A 20,222-nucleotide genomic window follows, 5' to 3' on the forward strand; every position below is an offset into this window, starting at 1 on the left:
GGAATAATTTTCTCATCCGAACTCGCGGGACGGAACGACACACGGCTGCGGACGTGAATAACAATGAAGATGTGGCACATTTTTTTTTCGTTTTTCTCCCGGAAGTTTCTCACTTCCCCAAGGGAGAGGTCCGCAATCAGAGAAAAATTACTTATCATTTGTGTGATGATTACTACCGCTATTCATTGCATTGCCGTGGCGGTAATCGTTATTTTCGTATGCCGATTGTTGCACTTCCTCCTATAGCGAGGACGCAACTTTCTTGTCGAACGATTTCGATTTCTCACAATGGATGGTGGGAAGTAAATTATCCGTAACTTATTGAAGTAGTCTCGAATAGCTGATCAGCGAATATTATATTATTAATAGTCTTTTGTTCGTCAGTCGGTATTGATTTATCTTAATCAGAAATTAAGATTATTCTGTGGAAACAGAAACTTGAAAATGTGTGGATATTTATTTTAATAATACGGACGTGTTCTCAACTAGGTACATCTACATCATCAATAACATTATGTATTTCCATCTGTCCATCTATCAGAGCTTTTGATCTACACTTTTGCCCTTCGGCTAATATTGAACCTGAAACTCATATTATTTTACAGCACCATCATATAAAAATTGGAATGAGCTAATTGTCTTCGAAAATTTATCATTTATACCAGATTTATACTACGCCTCCCTCCGTCTTGCGACGAACGCTTCGTTAGAATTCCCGGGCCGTAGGGAAATCGCTCGTTTGCCTGCACGTTCTCTATCCTTCTCTGTGGGCCAACTAAACACGAACGCCTTGATTAGTATTCATAGCTTGGAGGCTTCAACACTACTGTACAGCAGCACTACGCTACGATACTGCAAGCTCCCTGCTAGCTGTGGAGCATCCTTCACCCGCCTTCAAGTTCAAAGGCAGCAAGACATCGACACAAGTTTGGCGAAACTACAGCTCCATCTGCCGCTTATTTCCGGAATTTGTTATCCAAACAGAGGCAGTGTTCTGCTTCTGCTGCAGGGCATCAGCTGATCAAATGAACGAGACGAAAAGGAAGACCCAGAAATGAAATGCAGTTCACACGTGCTTCCCAAATGTGCAAATGCAGCTTCCTAACATAATTCCCATGTGCGCTCCGTCGCGCAACTAACTCACTTCCCGTATTTTCCTCGTCTTGTACTGTTGATCATGATTCAATCCTGCAGATTCCGTTTTCGAACACTAACCGTTCGAAGCATCTTAACTCATTCATTTGCATTTTAGAATCTTACCTCCCACACGATTCCAACTATCAGTACCAGTAGTGGCAACCGGCAGTGTTTCCGCTGATTGCCGAAACGCCGTGTTTGCTACTGCTGCTGTTTTATGCTTAATTCGAGAATAAATCAATCTTTTTCCCTTTGTCGGTAGCTCGCCGGGTGGAAAAGTTGTAAGTTCGCTCGCTAGAGTAAAAACATGGCTACAGCCATCAGCGGCAACCTCCCGGGAGTTTGATTTTCAACTCTACTCGATGGTACACTACTTCCAATTGGCAAATATTGGCGCTGCTGGCTCAACGATTTCGATATTGACGGGGTACGATGGTAGCGGTGGGGTTCAAAAGCTGCACAGCCTTGCATCAATACTGGGTTAAATGTGGTCCGCTGGTTGTAAATCAAACATGCAAATCGAAACGGGGTCATCCATTTACAGAAAACAGAACAGAATGGTAGATTTTATTATTCGTAAAGTAAATTCGAATGGTCAATATTTACACAAAAATTAGACTGATATTAATTTATTGCGAATATTAGTGGCATTCAATAGAACATTCAATGGGAAACATCCATTGGTAAATCGTGTGGTTTTGGTCAAGGGTTGCTTAAAGCGAAATTCATAATTTATAAATTTATCTAAGCAACCATTTGACCCCAACGCCATTATTTAATCGTCAGTATAAAATGTTGTCGACTAAACAAATCGTATTGTTTTACAAAATATGGAATATTAAAAAATACTTGTTAAAACAGTATAATATTAATTACAGTTTAAGTTATCACAGAACAAGTGCGGCTTCAAAAAACTAGTTTTTTATCCGAACATTCTCAAAAAGAAGTACACGAAGATCGGATGGCCTCTAATTGCCATGACGAATCCCAGCCCTTCTGATCTGGATCTCCTCGGATACTCCTTGCGATACGTGCGGGAAAGTTTCTACCGAAAATGAACTGATAATCGCTTGCGATGGATCCCAATGGTTGAAGTAATCCGTCTCCAAGAAACCCGTCGATACCGCTGCACACGCGTCTGGGAGCAAAAGGCGGAGTCCGAAGGTGAAAAAACTGACAAAGCAGAATCTGGACAAACTCTAAGAAGTCCAAGGAAAAGAAAACGATTTCAGTGAAGACGACAACGACAGCAAAAAAAGATTATACGAAAATGAATCGGACGGTAAATCTGATGGCGCTTCGGATAAAAGTGAGGGTGTTAAGAAGAGTACAGTCTCAAAGAAGTCCGATCGATTGAGTTGACACGGGCAAGGGCAGTCACATGCCGAATCGACCAAGACGCAACTTGCAGCGCGAAATGGGTAAGCAAGAAGTTACTAATTTGCTCAGGAAACCCGGAAAAATAATCACCGTTCTTCGGAATATACCAAGCGTCCAAGGAAGCCTGTGGGTAGCCGAATGTCGAAAACCTTGTGCGGCTGCAAGAATGCAAGAAAGGTCATGCTCTGGGGGTAAATCGAGGACAGCTGCTTCTACCGAAATCAGTTCCGAAAGTAATCGAAAAGCTTCGCCAGTTCGTCGTCTGGAACAACTTCTGCAGAATCGTCTGCAGAAAGCACATAAGCTGGAATGCCCGTTAATCCTTCATAATCGTGCAATTAATCGAAGTAATAAAAGAAATATTAGAATATTTTCGAATACTACTAACACGAATAGTTGAGTTAATCGATTAGCGAAACAACGCTCACCGATTAATCGGTAATCGAATCGAATAAAAATATCGAACATCCCGATCTCGATCGGCCGGCCCGCATAGCACTCGAGAAAAGTAACAGGAGCGCATAACCAGAAACCAGCTAGTCTAGGAGGTAGCACAATTTTTTTTGTTCATTTCGCCAGTCTGGCAGCCCGGCTTCCAGTTCCGTGAGAATGAGAATGTCGAACGCGCAGAACTGAGCGAGAGAGCCAGGGTGAGCAGAATGGTGGGCGTTGACGCAACGCAAGCCGACTGGAATAAACTTCGGCTCAGCATTAACTCGTGCCAGATCGGGTTCCTTTCGACGGACTGCGATGTTGCACGAACGCTCGTGCTTTTTGCTGCTCGTACGGTTTGTTTGCGAGCTTTCAGGGTAAGCTTGTACTAGTCAATTGCGCCGCCCTGGTAGTGAAGCGGGAGAACTGCAAAATGCGCAGGTGGAAACTACACAACTGCACGAATGCTGCTTGTTAGTTACACGCTAAATCTGTTGCTTATAGTGAGCAAGTAACCGTTACCATTCTATTAACAGAAAAGTATTGGGTGCTTTGCCGCGGGTGTTAAACGCGGTCTAAAGGAAACGCCGCGCCTGAAGCAAACACCGCGCTAGAACTGTTGCCAGAATGCTGTAAACAGGCTGTTGTTCACCTAACTGGGTCGTAAAAAGTAACTAAAACTATATGATTTCTGTGTAATTTCTTACAATAATATTAAAATCGACCCGGAAACTATGAAAGAGCATTTCATTTATTTTCAATGAAACTCACAATATTACAATTTCCATTGAAAATATTTTTAAAATGTGTAACGTTCTCCCGGTGGTAGCAATATTAAATAGAAAAGAAAGCAGAAAATGATCCCGAACAACACCCTTCACTGAAAATTTGAGTTAAGTGCCAAATCTTTACGGATTGCCAAATTTCGATTTTCTTAAGAGGATGCACAGCTGTCATTGGTTTGAAACGACCGGGCTTACTGGTGACTTTTGTTCAAGAACAATTTCGCAAACTTACCTTAACAAATTCAACACAGGACGCACCGTAAAACCTCATTTACACCACAATTTAGCAAAACCACTGGTCTGCTGCCCTGCAGCTGCACGTGCGTATTAACGATAGTTTCTCTGACACTCGCGAAGCTAGGTAAGGTATTTCACTTACTGGCTTTGTGCTGCGACTCGTAGGTTGCAGACTTTAAATCTTCGAGATTGGAGCGATGAAAATCGCTGGTTGAGAATTGAACTTTAACCTGAATCAGCCCAATGATGCCATATGGCATCACTTAACAAATTTTATACTTCCCGCTATAAAATCAAAACAAATCGCTATTTCCATAAATTATAGATATAGAAATAGATATAGTTCAAACTATAGTTCGACAGGAAATATTACATTAAGTATTAGAGCGCTGAACATTGATGCAATAGCATTTCAAAGTTTGAAAATTTGACTGATTTTGCGGGGTAATTCTGGGCTGATTCGGGTTTAACGGCTAGGTGCTGCGTCCCGATGGATGCAGTCTTTTATCTTGCTGTTATTCGGTCGGCAGTCAAAATCTTTCTTCTCGATCGAGCCTGGTCGCTCTCTTTTATAGCTGCTGAGACGACACTTGATCTGCTTGATGCGATATAGATCAAGCTTGACGGTGAATGGTCCACAAAATTTTTAAGCTTGTGAACAAGGCCATTGCAAAACATTTTTAAAGTTTTTGTCACCCCTCTCCCCCTTGGAAATTGACCTGAAAAATCGTAGGGGCAAAAAAATAATTTGTAGGATATGAGTTAATTTTTTTTATAAAATGAATTGTCAGTGGGCTCTACAGCCTGAAAAACTTGATAAATGAGTGTACGAGTTGAGTTAACGCTTCTAGCATGAAATAGAAATGGAAATTCAAACAGCGGAATTTCCGAAAATCGGCCAAAAAAATTTCTATCGTTTTTGTCTTTTTTTCGTAGATTTTTGCATGAAAAAAAAAACAACGCATATGTTAAAAGCAAGAATAGATTTGGTTTTCACGTTAAAACCTAAAATAAAAATGCCTAAAATCCATTTTTTTTTTGCGATTAAAAAATTCTCCTTGTTTATGTACAGCTGCTGATGGGGTCCAAAATAGGTTGGTTACCCTATTTGACATGCATATCCTTGGTTGCCTTTAATTAAATTCACCACTAGCCACCACAGCGACCTTAAGCTGATACATCTGCACAACATTTATTTGAATTTTATTCCGCACTTGCTCATAGTATTGCTAAAAAAGTCAGTTAAATAACAACAACTCAGATCAGGGCCTGGCATCGTCGAAACAAATAAATGAAATTGACTTATTTCTCTTGCCTTCGCGTCATACATGAAGCGACCTGATAGAGTGCAGATGTAGATTAGAAGCAACAAAAACATTGGATATTAAAAATTGGATAAAACGTTTGTTAAGCACCGGATGCTACTATACAGCATTTATTCCAGCAATAAATAACCTTTAACTCGGTTTGATAACATTTTAGCTTTATCAATTGTTGGTCTTAGTATCTGTGCACCAAAAATTCAATTATCAAGAAAATCTTGGACAGCTGAATCAAAATCATCGTGCTTACAGTTGGCGTTCAATTGGATAGCCGTTTGTGCGTTAAAGTTCGGACCTAGAAAACATCTTTCCAGTCCATGCTTAGCATATTTATTTACCAACCATCTAGTAGTACTCGAAACGTCATTACACGATTCCAGCTTATTGCCGATATGCTGGAATCACTTCAATGACATCGTACGGCAGCAATAGCAATTCATTTTCTGGTGACGTGCATCGTTATTCACACGAACGCAACGGGCAAGCCGAAAGTTCAAAGTTCAATGCATCAGCAAGCAGTAATTTGCATCCATCCTGAAAACAATCGCCAGCCTACGCGGAAGAATACAAATCTTTCTCTTCATCTCCAGCAGCATCCGTTGGCTCTGCATCGGTCTAAGCGTAAGCGGCGGAAGTGGATGGAAGCAAAAGGAGTATCAAAAACAAATCAATGAATGACGACGTCCAGAGCGCATGTGTGATAACAACTCTCGCTCTCGGCCCGGCAGTCACCGCCTGCTGAGTTACCGCGCCAGAACTTTTCCCCGTCGGCCTTCGGCTGTGTGGCAGTCATCTGATTTCGCCGTTCGTTTCGTGTTGAGGCAGGTTGGCGTACGGCACTGTGAGGTGTGGGAAATGTCACGTGCGTTGTCGGGCGCGCTCTGACGCCCGTTTATTTCCTACGGATATAATCATAACACACCGTAACGGACCGGAGGTCCGCCGACCATTTACAGCGTTTCTTCACTGATTCCACCCAGGAGGACGATGATCCGGAATGATAGTTGCGATCGAAGAATCGAACAAAAATAAATTGTTAAATTTGCAATGCAAACTGCGGAAACACAACAACAGGATTTCCTTGAAGCAGTTGAAAAATATGTGTCAAAAATTCGAAACCAACTGCAGCCTACTATGGTAGGCGATGCCGACGGACGAACGAAAACTCAGCGTGCGCTGGTGGGCTGGTGGGTGACAGCGGAAAAAGTATGAAAACATCGATAAAAATGCAATCAATTATTGCTCACGGTTTGGCGAGAGGACGGCCAAATGAAATACAAAATTGCATTTGGCAAATGTATTCCCTGACGAGTTTCTTTCTCTTTTTTATTGCTTGTGCGAGGCTTTTCCATTGTATTTTTGTTTGTTACACCTTGGTATCTTCGATGGGGTCGTGTGGGGGAAAGGGGTTCTGGCAAAAACGTACATTGTTTCTGGAATATTTCCGCTTGCTGAAGAGGCATTGCCAATTTATATCCGGGGCTCGCCCGAAACGACCATCTATTTATTTAATTCAGGCAAATTTATTCGGTTGCTTTTCGAACTTTATTTTTCCTCTTCCGTTCCGCACTCGCTTGGCACTGTTTTCGTGCGCTATTTTTTTACGGAAAATAATTTAATCTGTCGGGAGCGTGTGGTGGACTTTTCACATCTTTCGCCGATCAGGGTGTGCAAAGGTGTTAATTATTGCAAATTAAACTGTTGGAACCGGAGCACGGCGCGGACTTTTTTCGCTTGAACGAAGCATTCCAATTTTGGCTGGCTCAGAAGCAATTGCGATACGGGAGTATGTATATAGTAACGAATAAAGAGCAAACACAATTCGATTATCAATAATAACAGAAAAATCACTTGAATCGGATTTTGTTTATTTTGTTTTGATTTGTACCATGCGGTATCGAAATCCGTACAGCTTCGAAATCCGTACACCTAATACAATTTGCTTGATTATATGTATTAAAAAGTCTAAATGCAAAATATTAATAATAGTCCTAGACCCGTTGTTTATTAGCATTACGTCAATGTCAAAATATAGGTAGTAGGCCAAGAAATACAAGTAATAAAAATTAAAACGTTAATGCCTATCAGATTTCCTTCTAAATTGGCTGTGTTGTCAGCAATTTGCTTAGAAAATAGCTTCCAATAAAATGAAGTGTAAAGCGTATTTGAAGTGATTTTCCTATTTAAAATCCCGAAAATCAATTTGAACTAAAGGTGTTTATCGTTCTACAGGTTAATTTCATTCATTATGGCATTGAAATAATATTTATTCATCATAATTAGTACTGTACGGATTTTGATTCAGTTTTACTAGTTGAATCTAAATCCGTACACCTGTGCAGTATCCTTAGCGATCCAACTCTATTCTATGTTTTGCCAAACAAAATGGAAATAACTAAAGCTAAATATATGTCGATAAACTGGAAGATGGCAATTACGATAATACATGGTGGATAATCCTTTAATAAAAGCATCGAGATAGTTTAAGTTCCGGTCACTACGATAAGAGCTACTATATTGAATTGGTACTCTCGAAATACCGGAGTCTCTTCTGCAATTTTTCAGCTTTCCCTCTAATTTGCAACAAAAATCAAGAAAAAATGTTATATATTGTTTATAATTGAAGTTAATTTACTCTAAAATGTTAAAAAAGTTTATTTCTAAGCCTAATATTTCCTTATGCATAAGGAAAAGAATGTAAGAACATTTAACACAAACGAGGTTTTGTTACAAGTGGGATGGATAGAGGCAATATTTAATCAGTACCAAACCTGATTTTTTAACTTTCCGACCAAAAATGAACAATTACCCATAATTTGACTTAAAAACAAAAAGATTGATTCCTTGTAGTGTTCCTAATGTGCGTGTGAACGACTTTTAGATGAGCAGGACTAAAATACAATGCGTCAATTATCGAGAAAAGCATATTTTACAAAGCAATTAGTCAAATAAAGAAAAACAACTTAGCCACAAACTTTAAACTCATTTCGATCAAGCTTACACGGATTTAGATTCAAAATTATGCGGACTTTGATTGATTTTTAACATGGTGTACGGATTTTGAGTCACAGGTGTACGGATTTTGAGTCAGGCATAAAAAAGTGTACGGATTTTGAATCAAGAGCTGCACATTTTGATCTCGATTTTTTATAACTAGGATTAATTTTAGCTTCCTGTTATTCCAAATAACGTTCAAATAAGCATTATACTGTCAAAAGAAAACATGACGAATTGCTTATTACAATATCATAATTTTATATTGACTATTTAAAATTGTCTAGCTCTTAGGTGTACGGATTTCGATACGGCACGGTAGTCAGATTTATGGGCCAGAAATTGATCCAGATTCACTAGAAAAACTGGCTAATTTTGAAAATTCAAAATTCAAATTGCGATTCTCAACGCGTGTGTTCGGGGAAAGCTCCGTTCCTATGAAATAGACCGACACAAAGTCATGTTTTGTTGTCTTGACCTTTATAATGAAGAATCACATGGCCTGGAGAAAAAGTTAGGTTCCAATCCGATTATAATTAGCTCCGATTGAAGCGTGGTTCAATTCGCGGATTCGTGAAGGAGTCTTGTCCTACTTTGTTTGGATACTATAAACACCTTTAATTACTTTGAGATCGTTAGCGGAGTCCTTCATCGGCGAGTGCCAAGCTGATTTTCGTGACGGATCAAATGTTTACCCTGCGTCAGTTACTGGATAAGTTCCAGGTGTACAATTTGCAGACTTATCGTCTGTTTGTGGACTTCAAGGTGGTGTACGCTTCAGTCAAACGAAATGAGCTAATGCTAGGTAATACTCGAACATGGTTTTCCGACGAAACTAATTACGCTGATTCGTGCGACGCTGAATGGGTCAAAATCATGCGTTACAATAGCGGGTGAGACCTTGGCGGCTTTCGTGACGTCGGATGGACTGATGCAAGGAGATGCACGAAGTGTCACATGCTTCTTGGTTGACGCGGCTGACGTCAAAATCAACCGTAGAGTAGTGGAAGAGGCCTTTAGACCTTTTAAACAGGAAACAGCAAAATTGAAATTTATCATTAACACCGCCAAAACGAAGTATATGGTTGCTGGCCGAGAACGTAGGAGTCTAAATAGTGTTGGTGCCGTAGTGGAGCTGGATGGAGAACGATATGAAGTAGGGGAGGTTAAAACGACGTATTGTATTCGCGAATCGGACTTTCTATGGATTACGTAGCCAGCTTGAATCACGTAGATTCCAAAATCGCACAAAACTGTAAACTGTGTAAAATTCCGCGATCCAAAATTGATGGCAAAATAGAAGATGGAGTGTGGCGCAGAAGCAAGAACCACGAGCTGTATCAAACACATGCAAATATGCTGACATATTGAAGGTAGTACAATAGCTGCGGCGGGCTGGGCACGTGGCCAAACACCCGACGAAAGAGTAGCCAAAACTATTTTCAGCAGAGAACCAGGTAGAGGTCGTATGCTGCATGCAAATAAAATTAATTCAAAGTTCAAAGAACTACTACAAAGCATAAAAAGCATTGGAAAAATACTGGAAAATGGAATGCAGCAGTTATCAGAATGAACAGTTATCTTGGCAGTCATGTACGATTTAATAAAATGTGTGGTTGATTCTTCTCGGTGAAAAACCGCGATCACGTATTGCGTGCGTACCTCGCATGAAGATTTTGTCCTAGATATTAAACCGAGGAATTTCCAGACTGACACAAAAAAAAATCAGAATGGTGTTAAATATCCCATAATTTCCCCTCTGCTGGTATGAAAGCAGTAATTTTCACTTATGCTGCTAGCAGCTGTTGCTAGGCCACAACATTGAGCTGCGAATCAATTTGGTTTGTTAACGATGATACACCGCTTAATTAATTATCTGACCATACTGCAGACCGGTGCAGTATAACTACCTACTATTGACTGCTGCCGGATCGATTCGAACTAATGACAAGACTATACGCTTTTTTTTCGCTCCAGTTGCCGTGTGGTTTTAATTAGAGGGTAGTACCAGACGAGGGCTTATTAATTATTATCACCGCACAATTGGTGGCACAGAGTGTGAGGATTTTTTTTCGCCATTATGAAACAGGATGCTATACTTTCTGTGCCACTGCAAGCGTGGATGAATATAAAAATGTTGCGATATCTTTCTGTACTGGTATTTGCTATCATAGAAGAGTGGATTGTTTTTATTTTTCAAAAGCCTGCATTCCAAAAAAAACGATTGAGCTGTGGTTTCAGCACAAAGGAAAAATATACATAGGAAAAAACAAATAAAACCACTTTATTTCGAAAAAATCAGATTGAAAAACAGTAGCATTCCAGCGTTGGCGGTTGAAGCAAAATTGTTTTCAAAATGTTTTTTTGCCTCTCATACCGCAATCAAAAGCCAATGAGTTGGCTTTTATGGAGCGAATATTGCGTTCGTTGTAATTTGAAACTGATTCCGTGCGATGCGCTGCGTACCTACCGAGCAAGCAAACAATGAAAGGGACTGACTCTAGAACGATAGGTAGGTACTTAGAGAGTGCCATTCCCGAAAGCAATTAGCTTCCAGCCGAAGAGCAACTTAGTAAGCTGGGCAAACATTAGCCGCGAAAACAAACAGTCCAGCCTTTCTGCTCATAAAAGCAGCGTTCAAGCGTTCAATGGTAACGTTGCTACTTTTCCGCAACCACCAACTACTTCCGAGCTCTTGTCCGACAAGCGTTACGACCCGACACTCACCAACGAAACCACCGTCAGCCGTGTGATGCAGTAAATCACGTGCGTGCTCTTGGCACTGCACCAATAACGTCATCAATGTTTCGTCCTTTTCCACAACGTAATCATCGTCGGGCGCTTTGGTTGCAAATAACCGAACGTCATTGACGTGCCGTCATCGGAGCCTAACAATCGCAAAAACCGGAGAGCGAGTGCATGAGTGACCGGTGAGTGCCCTGGTCGGGACTGACTTCCGCCAGCTTCGGCAAACGTTACGCGAAGCAAGGATACGCAGCATCCACACGGCAGCATCAGCTCGGTCGTCGTCCGCGGCGAACAATCAGTTGCAGCTCGAGCATCGGTCCTTTGCGTCAGTTAATCGTTGTGTTGCGATCCTGTCGGAGTGGTTCTTCCACTGAAGGATAGAGGATTTGAAAAATGAGGGAATAGTGACTGTGCAGCAGACAGGATGAGCACAAGAATGGTTAGAAATTGTGTAAGCTTTGTTTAGCAGCAAATATTGCATTGGAATAGTAGGCTCTGCTTCACCAATCGATTCGGATTAAAGCGGGATACAGTCAGCTTCCGTTTGGCCTACTTCGATGCCAAGAAGAACAGGAAAAAAGTGTTCGCTGTAGGTTTCGGTTGCTACGGTCGGTCCCTGGCAGTTGTCGCGGTTGTACAATGTGTCTTGTGTGTTGGTCATCATCACTTTCGCAAAAAGGGTCCTTGACTCGTGCTACAATTCTGACGCAGTGAACAAGAAAACTAAGAGAAAAAAACAAAAAACGGTATTTCCATCCTCGATTACTGCCCGTTAGTGGTTTCCAGTAAAAGTTTGCTCTTTCGTTGGCAAAGAGGCCGGAAAATTACGGGGGGAATAACGGCATTTGCACATATGATAAGAGAAAATGGAAAATGCATTCTAGGATCGAGCACTGCTAGTAGTAGTACCAGCGGCGGCGTCAAAGGAGGCGCACGGTAATTGGTGAACACGAAGCAAGCGGGGCAAAATGAGTCAGCCGAGTGGCAGTGTTTATGGATGTTGTGTCATTTTGTGAATGAAAATCGATACCAGTGTAGAGTGTCCAGAAGCAAAAAAGTAACCACCAACAGCACACAGACAGACGGGCCGCGTTGAAGCTGTTGTTCTTTTTCTGTGTCCTGCAATAGCGTACCACATCCGGCTGGCCTACTACGGCCGATGCATTTGTTCGACCGGGAAATGGTAAAAATTGAAACCTACTGCGATTGAACTTAGTTACGGTCGGTGCAGAATCCGGGCAAATAGGCCTAATGTTACTGCATGTCGGTGAAGCAACAAAATAAAAATTTGGCATTCGCCAGACCGGAACACGGCGTCCTGCCGCCTGCCCAGTCTACCGTGTAAATTATTCGTTGTTTCCCTCAATTTTCGTGGACGGACATTCAGTTTTTTTTGTGTCTGCGCTTCGTGCATTATTGATGGTAGCGATTTCGGTTTTCGGTGTTCGGAAAGTTATTGTAGCGTAAAATTATACGTTGCGCCCAATACTCGCTTCGGATACGAGCGGCAACGAGTGTGAAAAAGTGAAAGAGGAAGAACCAGTTTGGAAAGAATCCCGTCGGTTCTGTAACCGCATATTCGCGCAAAATTGGAGCTCGTTTTTGCATTTTGCAGAAGGAAGTGAAATTGATGCCAGTTTGAGAAAAAAAGTGCAAAGTTAGCAAAATAGTGAACGCGAGATGGCGCTGCAAACTGATCAGACCGCGCCGCTCCCGTTTCATCAGCGTGAAAAAGTAAAGTTATGATGCAGTGTGAATATGAGTTCTATACAAGTCCTTGTCCAAAACTAAAACCAAAACACACGAAAACACTTTCAGTTCCTTTCCGTCAGTAAATTGCACTTTGTCTTTTGCAACACGCCAGAGACGAAACAACAGAAACAGACAATTTCAACGGCGAAGGCGCATCACTCGCACAGCCTCCACCGTCAATACTCTATCTCTTCAAAACTTCAATAATAACAACCAATACAAACTAAAGCAAAATGACAAATACGGACTGCATCTGTCAAAATTGTCCAGCATACCAGAACAAAACTCTGCTACTCTGTCTTCTGTCTCTTTCTATGTATATTCAAGCCCACAACTAACAATATACAATCACACCACCTCAATAAACAGTTGAGTGCACCGCTAAAGCAACAGTTTATTAAACACCAAGTAAACAGCTAGCTACTAATTAAAAACAGTTAAATCAAACGTAAGCGAAATGTTAAATCGAGAAAACGACTACTAGTTACTACCACTGCTACTACCACCATTACTAAACAAAAATTTTGCATAAATTAAAACCTAGTTAAGGGGCCGTTAAATCAAGCTAAAAAAATATCGAAAAAAAATCAAAATAAAAAGCGAGTAAACCAGCGTCTTGAAACCAAACAGCTATCAAAGCAATCCGCCAGAATCAAATATCGAATAATATCAGTCAGTAAAACTCCAAATCCATCCACTCCCACCTATCCGCAACACACAACTACCCCTCGACCTCCTCACAGATAACCGCCAGAAGAACGTATGATCATCGCCTGCTGTCATCAACGAGTTCGCCATTGTCGCAGTCACCATCGCCTAGATCGCACCTAGGTCCTTGCCGGAGAAGCAGGAATACTACCGTCGTCCAGTGGTCAGAATGGAGCTGGTCACGACGACCGCCACCTTAGCACTGATGCTGACGCTGGTGGCACTGATGCTGCTGCTGCCGTATCACGGCGTTGCAGCCGCTATTACGGCCGATTTGTCTGCCTTGGCAGGCAGCAGCAGTAGCTTGAGTGTGCTGTACCGGTTCAGTGCTCTCGCCAGCCGGAGGCTCCTGCTGGGTTTACCGTCGGCGATGCTTACGCTCGGAATCAGCTGGATGCTGGTGCCGTTACCAGGTGAGTTTAGATTTACGTATTACAACCGGGAATGAGTGTGCCAAAACTCAATTTCCTTTGTCCATTGCCTGCACACAGAAGCTGCTTAATTGTTCAATTGATTTTCGTTACTAACTTGTTCCCGAAGTGAACGAGCTCGTCAGAACAAAGTTAAGCTCGAACGTGACGCCAAAAGTTTCCCCAGTTCTTACATACTCGCAGTGCGTGTTTGGCAGTCAGGTACGAGCAGCCCTATAATGTAGATCACCTTATTCGGAGCGACTTACCAGTAATCCGGCACTCGAACAGTCCAGGATTTTGGGGCATTTTGTTCTGCCGGCTGAATTTTAAGTAGGCTCAGTGGGAATGTAATAAAAAGCGATTTGAATTGAAAAATGAACCAGGTTCTTTTATATTAAAAATTTATTACAAACGTAATGTGTATCTTTTTCGTTATAGTAATTATTTAAATCTATCTACTGAGCCCTATTTTTGCCAGTGTATAGACTCATGTCGAAATGATAAATGAGTTCTCCATATTGTTAATAAATCTAATTGTTAAATAAACTTTACTTCATATTCAGGTGATTGTTAATCAATCGTTTTTGAAAACCAATAAAAATAGTCACTTAATAACCGATTTTGCGAAAAAGACACCAAAATTGAAGGATGATTCGTACAGTTTGATATTTGCTTTATGAGCAGGAGTAAGATTCACTCGTAAAGTGGACTGGCGTGCCCAGACTGGGCCACACTGGGGCACGTGCCCCGCCTTCTATAAAAAATTTAATATATAACAAAATAATTTCTCAATATACAACCTGGCAGGAAGTCCGGAGTTGTCAATTCAAGTCCAAATGTAACATCAATTTCGAGTCCAATTAAAATAAATTTTCAAGTGTGATTTGGAGTTTAAATTTAAGTCATTTTCATGTTCGATCACAGGTTTAATGTCAAGTCCAATTTCAATGTTCCATTTTAAAGCCCAATTCTAGTCTAATTCAATTCCTGTTTCAAGCCCGATTTCATGTCCACTTCCCAGTTTAATTTCAAATCTAATTTTAAATTCAATTTCATAGTTTACTGTAATGTCCGATTTTAAACCCAACTCATGTCTAATTTAAATCCAACTTGAATTCCGATTTGAAGGCCAATACTAAAGCCAATCCCAAGTCGAAATTAAATCCAATTTCAGTTCTGGTTTAAAGTCTAATTTAAAGTCCAATTTTATGCGCGATATCCAGTCCAATTTTAAGTCAAATTCAATTCTGAATTCACCCAAACCCAATTTGAGCTTAACATCTGGTCTAATCTAATTCCAATTTATGTTCGACTCAATGGCCAATTGTCCAATTCAGGTTCAGTTTGCATTTTTATCCATTTTTAAGATGCAATTTTAAGTTTGATTTCAAATCCAATATAAATACGGGTGGGCCCAGACTGGAATACACATCCCAGCTTCTTTAAAAAATTTTAATGTACAAAAGGCCTGATAGTGGAACTGGGTATGAAATGGGGAAGCTATCTAAAGCCCCTACCTAGCGTCTCCACGTGGCCATACCCGGTAATGCTCTATTGAATAGCCAAGCAAGGAGGTGCGATACTGGGTGGTTCCCGGCTCAAAACAGTGGTTTTGGGCAGATGGCGGAGCCAAACGACCTTGCTAATAGGTAAGCATAATATAAGTTATTTTAATTATTTTTTGAGTTTTAGCTTATGAAGCACCTCCTGCTATATAGTGAAAACTTTGGCCAATACGAGTGTTAATACTGCACTTGGATACCAGAAGAAAAAATTAAATTAATTATTAGAAGCACCTATGAAAACTCAAAACGCAACTCTGTTCCATTCGATGGACTGCTGTCGAGATTGTTCTTTTATTTTTGCCCATATATTACATATTTCATAAATACACTAGAATCGGGAAGAGGGCGCGACCATCAGAGCACTTGTTTGAACCGGTCTGCCTAGGGAGAGTGAAACAGTCAACTTTCTAGGGTTAATCTTGGCGCGATTAACAACACATCGTGGATAATGAGCGGGCTCTTACAACTCTTTTTGACATGATAGGCTCATTGCTATGAACGAATGTTCTGCTAAGGCATGTGGTAGTACCATGTGAACATTGTTTACTGAAGTAAATTTACTGAAATGGAACATAACTAAACGGACTCAAACTTTTGTAGTAGTTTGCGGCCATAATATCCTGAAAACACCGACTCAGAATACTTTTTACAATCGTGCGAATTAAACATTCCAGTGCACTCAGAGGCAAACATTAACTGCATATTGGTCGAGCCGTTGCCAAGTTTGCTCTCGAACAGCGTCTCGACTTGATAAAAAACTTTCCGTTGCGTATTTGGACATTCTCTCTGATGTTTGTGAAAACCGCGAAGCCACAATCCATAAAACTTCTTATCCATTCATTTATGTTCCTCTTCAGCAGATCTGCAAAATTAAATAATGTTTACATTTTTACACTCGAACAACAAACAATCATGGATGTTACCATAGTAACTCCGTCAGGGCGAACTCGACGCTCCTGCAATGAATGTCAAAAGGTTGTGCCCACTTGCGCTCAATATCCGCCATTATCGCTCGTGGAAAGCTGGATTGACCATTTTTGTCAAAAATGAGATGTTTGCATAAATCGCATCTTTTTGCATAGATGTACTATATAAACACTAAAAGTTCCAAAACAGTAGGTTTCCAACCTGCTTTTTTCATGTTGAATTTTTGGTCCGGAACAGAATGACCGTTTTATCTATGTGCATGGGACTTACTTGTGACAGAGATTGATATAAAACTCCCATAATTTGGGCATTAGGTGAAAGTAGTTAATAAGCGTAAGTCGACTATTGTTTTTCAAAGCCCTATTCCAAATCCACAATACTGACAATTACCAAAAGTAACCAACAACGATGTAAAAATCGACAGTGTTCGTAGTGCGTGTAAGGGATTGAGAAGCGAATAAATCTCAAGTAATCACACCGTCTCCGATTTCAATTAAATTTAATTTAATTACTCCTTTCGTCTTCACATTCAATTTTCCAAAGCTTTATCCAAAGTAATCAATCCTCCTCGCAGTGATGCCTGTGATTTTCCTAATATGTATATTTTATTTCGGTCATTCCACGCCAAGTGTTGTAATCGATCTACTCGGATTTTTACCAAATGCGGTCAGGATGTTCGTTTTGGGTCAAAAAACAAAAAATCCCAAGTTTGGTGCCGATTGGACTCCCCCTCTCTCTCTGGGAGCCCCCCTCCTTTTATCAGCGTTGTCTCGTCATATTTCTTTTGCTTATATCTCCGCAAATATTAATTAATTACCCAAGGAATTCGATAAAAATTGTATTTTTTAGCACCAGTGCTGCCATATATTTTTTTATTCGAATAAAAAACTAAAGTTCTATTTTTTCTCTCAATGAACACAATTTGGTCTCAAAAATTGCGACTCCATCGTATGCCACAATTTTTTTTATATAAGAAACACTCATCGTCACGACGTATTCCTTGCCGATCCAGATACAACGTTTTAAAGCAAGAAGCCTCCAATTTCCGAACTGGGGGGCTGACAAAAGGGAGTGGTCCTTATCAAGTCCGTTTCTCTTTCATTTACACTGAATGCAGTTGAGTAAGAGGTTGGGAGACAAAGAGGCGGAGGGGTATGGGGGATGGGGTTAGGTAGGGGTGCCCCCGAAGAGAAATATATGAAAGAAGGCTTTGTTTCTCTTCCGTTATAGTTGCATAATTGTCTAGATGACAGAAGTGGGAGCTGACTGGGAAGGAGCTAACTGATGGGGGACGAGGAACGTGAGTAGATATAACTGCTATAACTCCGAAACGCCTGGACGGTCCTTCAACAAACTTGGCAAACATTTTTTGACTTAAATAGAAAAGAAGGGAGGTTGACAAAAGTGGGAGGCAATGTCTTACAAGCGAGCAGGAAGGATAAAATGGGTAAAGCGGTGCGTTTCTCGTGCATTTGCAACGATGATAGTTGTACAAATGGTTGGACGACAAGAGGAGATTTCTGAAAGGTGGGAATAGGGTGGCCATTGACAAAGGGGAGATTCAAAAACGTAATAAAGACTTGTTGATTTATAGGGATTACCGAAAAGAATACAGATTTACAAGTGGATGAGCGACAACATGAAGGGGACATTCACCTGAAGAAAAAGTGTTTTGTTTCTTGCATTATGAGAATTTTCGTTCCAATAACAGTACAAGTGACTGAGAGACAAAGACAAGACAAGGAGAAATGATAAGAGAAATGAAAAAAATATAGAACAGCCAACGAAAAGGTTAAAAAAAGTTTGCGAAATTCGGATTAATGGCTATGGAAATATTTCGCCACTTTAATTTTGGTGAACTTTTTAAAATTATCTAAAGTTCAAAGTGAAATCAGTGTAAAATTAGTTGAAATATTGTACATTGAATCAAATTTATAAGAATAATTGAATAAGAAAAACATTTTTATATTTTCCCGTAATAATATTTTTGCGTCTCATTTAGATTTTGTATAAAATACACCCACAGTACGAGATGGTGTTTTCAAATTGCGAGTGGTATGTGATAAATCAGTGACATGGGATCATTTCTTAAGTGTATCAAAAATATGCAAAAAATCTTTGGATTCATCAAACTGGCGAAATATGGATCCTCTGCCTTACAGTGCCGCATATAGAAAAGGTAATCAATTATCTATCGATAAAACCGTAATCTGTCGGTAAACCGTAAACCGATCATGAAACTAAATCAACTGCATACCAGTGAAAAATTTTTCGCATATAAAAATATAGATTAAGCAGAGAGTGAGAGGTTATCTTCGAAATTTAACTGCTTTCCTGTTTTATGGGCTTTTCTCTACAGGCTATTTGAGATGGTTAACTGCACTGCCGCCGAGGATTGTTTGGGATGATATATTGCCTGTCGAAACGAATTTGCGTAGATAAAGCTGTGCCATTTTCCGACCGCAGCGAGTTGCCGCTGAGAGCAAAAAAAGCGAGTTGCCTCCGGGGAAGATCGATGTGGAAAAAGTTCCGCCGCAGTCAATCGATCTCACGAGCCAACCGAACCTTTGCTGATGGGCTTGAAATTGGAGACAATAAAAATTTCGTCCCGGTACGATGTCCAAAGGGTTCTCTACGTTAGTTAATATTTTAAAAGAAAGGGGAGGAAGCACAGCGAACTAATCCAGCTAATGGTAAATGATGCTCTTCTTTGTGTGGTATATAAATTTTACAAAATCGAAACCTTTTTTGGGAAAGAAAAAGAATAGTTTCTCTAAATTTCGATACCAAAGTCGATTACTAAACCTTTTTATTTGATTTTCTGAGACTTCATTAAATAGCTCTGTGAGCAAGCAACTTGATTACATAATCAACACTGATGCTATTATTTCTTCATCCCGAGGCCATAGCAAAATAAAAAAGAATTGCTTCCGGTCGATCAATTTCTAATCTTCGCAAACTGATCCTTTCACTCGGTTGGCCTCCTTCCGCCGGAAATTCTTCTGAACCGAGAAGAAATATTTACTCAACTCAGCCGATTCATTCATAGCGTAAATTGACAGTTGTTCAGCCAAAAATCAACTCACAATCGAACACATTCGAGTGTGATGTGCCAAACTAGCACTGGGATTCCCCCGAGCCTTCTTTTAACCCTCCTCATTGATATTTAGGACAGCCACTCTCGATGCTAGACACGATAAATCGCTTTCAATATTGACAAATCGGTGCACCGGCTTCGTCTTGAGCCACATCGAAGCCCCCGCCTCGGTTTGGTCAGTCGGTCAATAACTCGCTCCATCCGAGCAGGCTTTGGTTCCCAGGTTCCGATTCGCCAGACCGAAGCAAAACGGAAGTGTAGTTTTTCTAGCTTTGGGCGAAGTACACGCAAACCCCCAGCTGCCGCTTGCTGCGATTTGCACCTGCCAGCTGTCCGGTCTACTGCAGAATAATGACGGTGACCGCTGGTGTCGGTGTGCTGGGCATGTAGGACAAAAGTGCTACAAATTGACAAATTGGAGTGGCCACTTCAAAGCGGCACCCGATCACTCCTCGTACCGGAGCTTCTTGCCGCTGTGATTCATCTCTGTGTGTGCACGCCAGACGAGTCGGAATGCAATTGAATTTTAATAAATTATAGCTCGGCAGAGGACAACAGAGGATGATACTTGGCCCCCGGCAGAGTGCTTACCGGATAGGGTTGAGTACCTAAGCTCGTCGCTTTACGAGCCGGAATGTTTGCCAAACTGCTCGGAAGATGAAGACAAATGTGATTAGCAGCAGAAGAGACAGCATCTTGGGACACAAACATGCACGCATACATAC

At 40.8% G+C, this 20,222-nt stretch overlaps 1 protein-coding gene across 1 annotated transcript in view; it reads left to right on the plus strand.

Annotated features, from left to right (window-relative positions):
- Nucleotides 1-13,664: 13,664 nt before the first annotated feature.
- The window catches only part of LOC128743541 (neuronal acetylcholine receptor subunit alpha-7-like), a 129,121-nt gene continuing 122,563 nt past the window's right edge, over nucleotides 13,665-20,222 (plus strand). The window contains exon 1 of the mRNA XM_053840142.1: nucleotides 13,665-13,908. Within this exon, the coding sequence (XP_053696117.1) occupies nucleotides 13,665-13,908 (244 nt within the window). The remainder of the gene's footprint in view (nucleotides 13,909-20,222) is intronic.

The sequence above is a fragment of the Sabethes cyaneus genome, chromosome 1, assembly GCF_943734655.1.
Source record: "Sabethes cyaneus chromosome 1, idSabCyanKW18_F2, whole genome shotgun sequence".
In the NCBI taxonomy this organism is placed as follows: Eukaryota; Metazoa; Arthropoda; class Insecta; order Diptera; family Culicidae; genus Sabethes; species Sabethes cyaneus.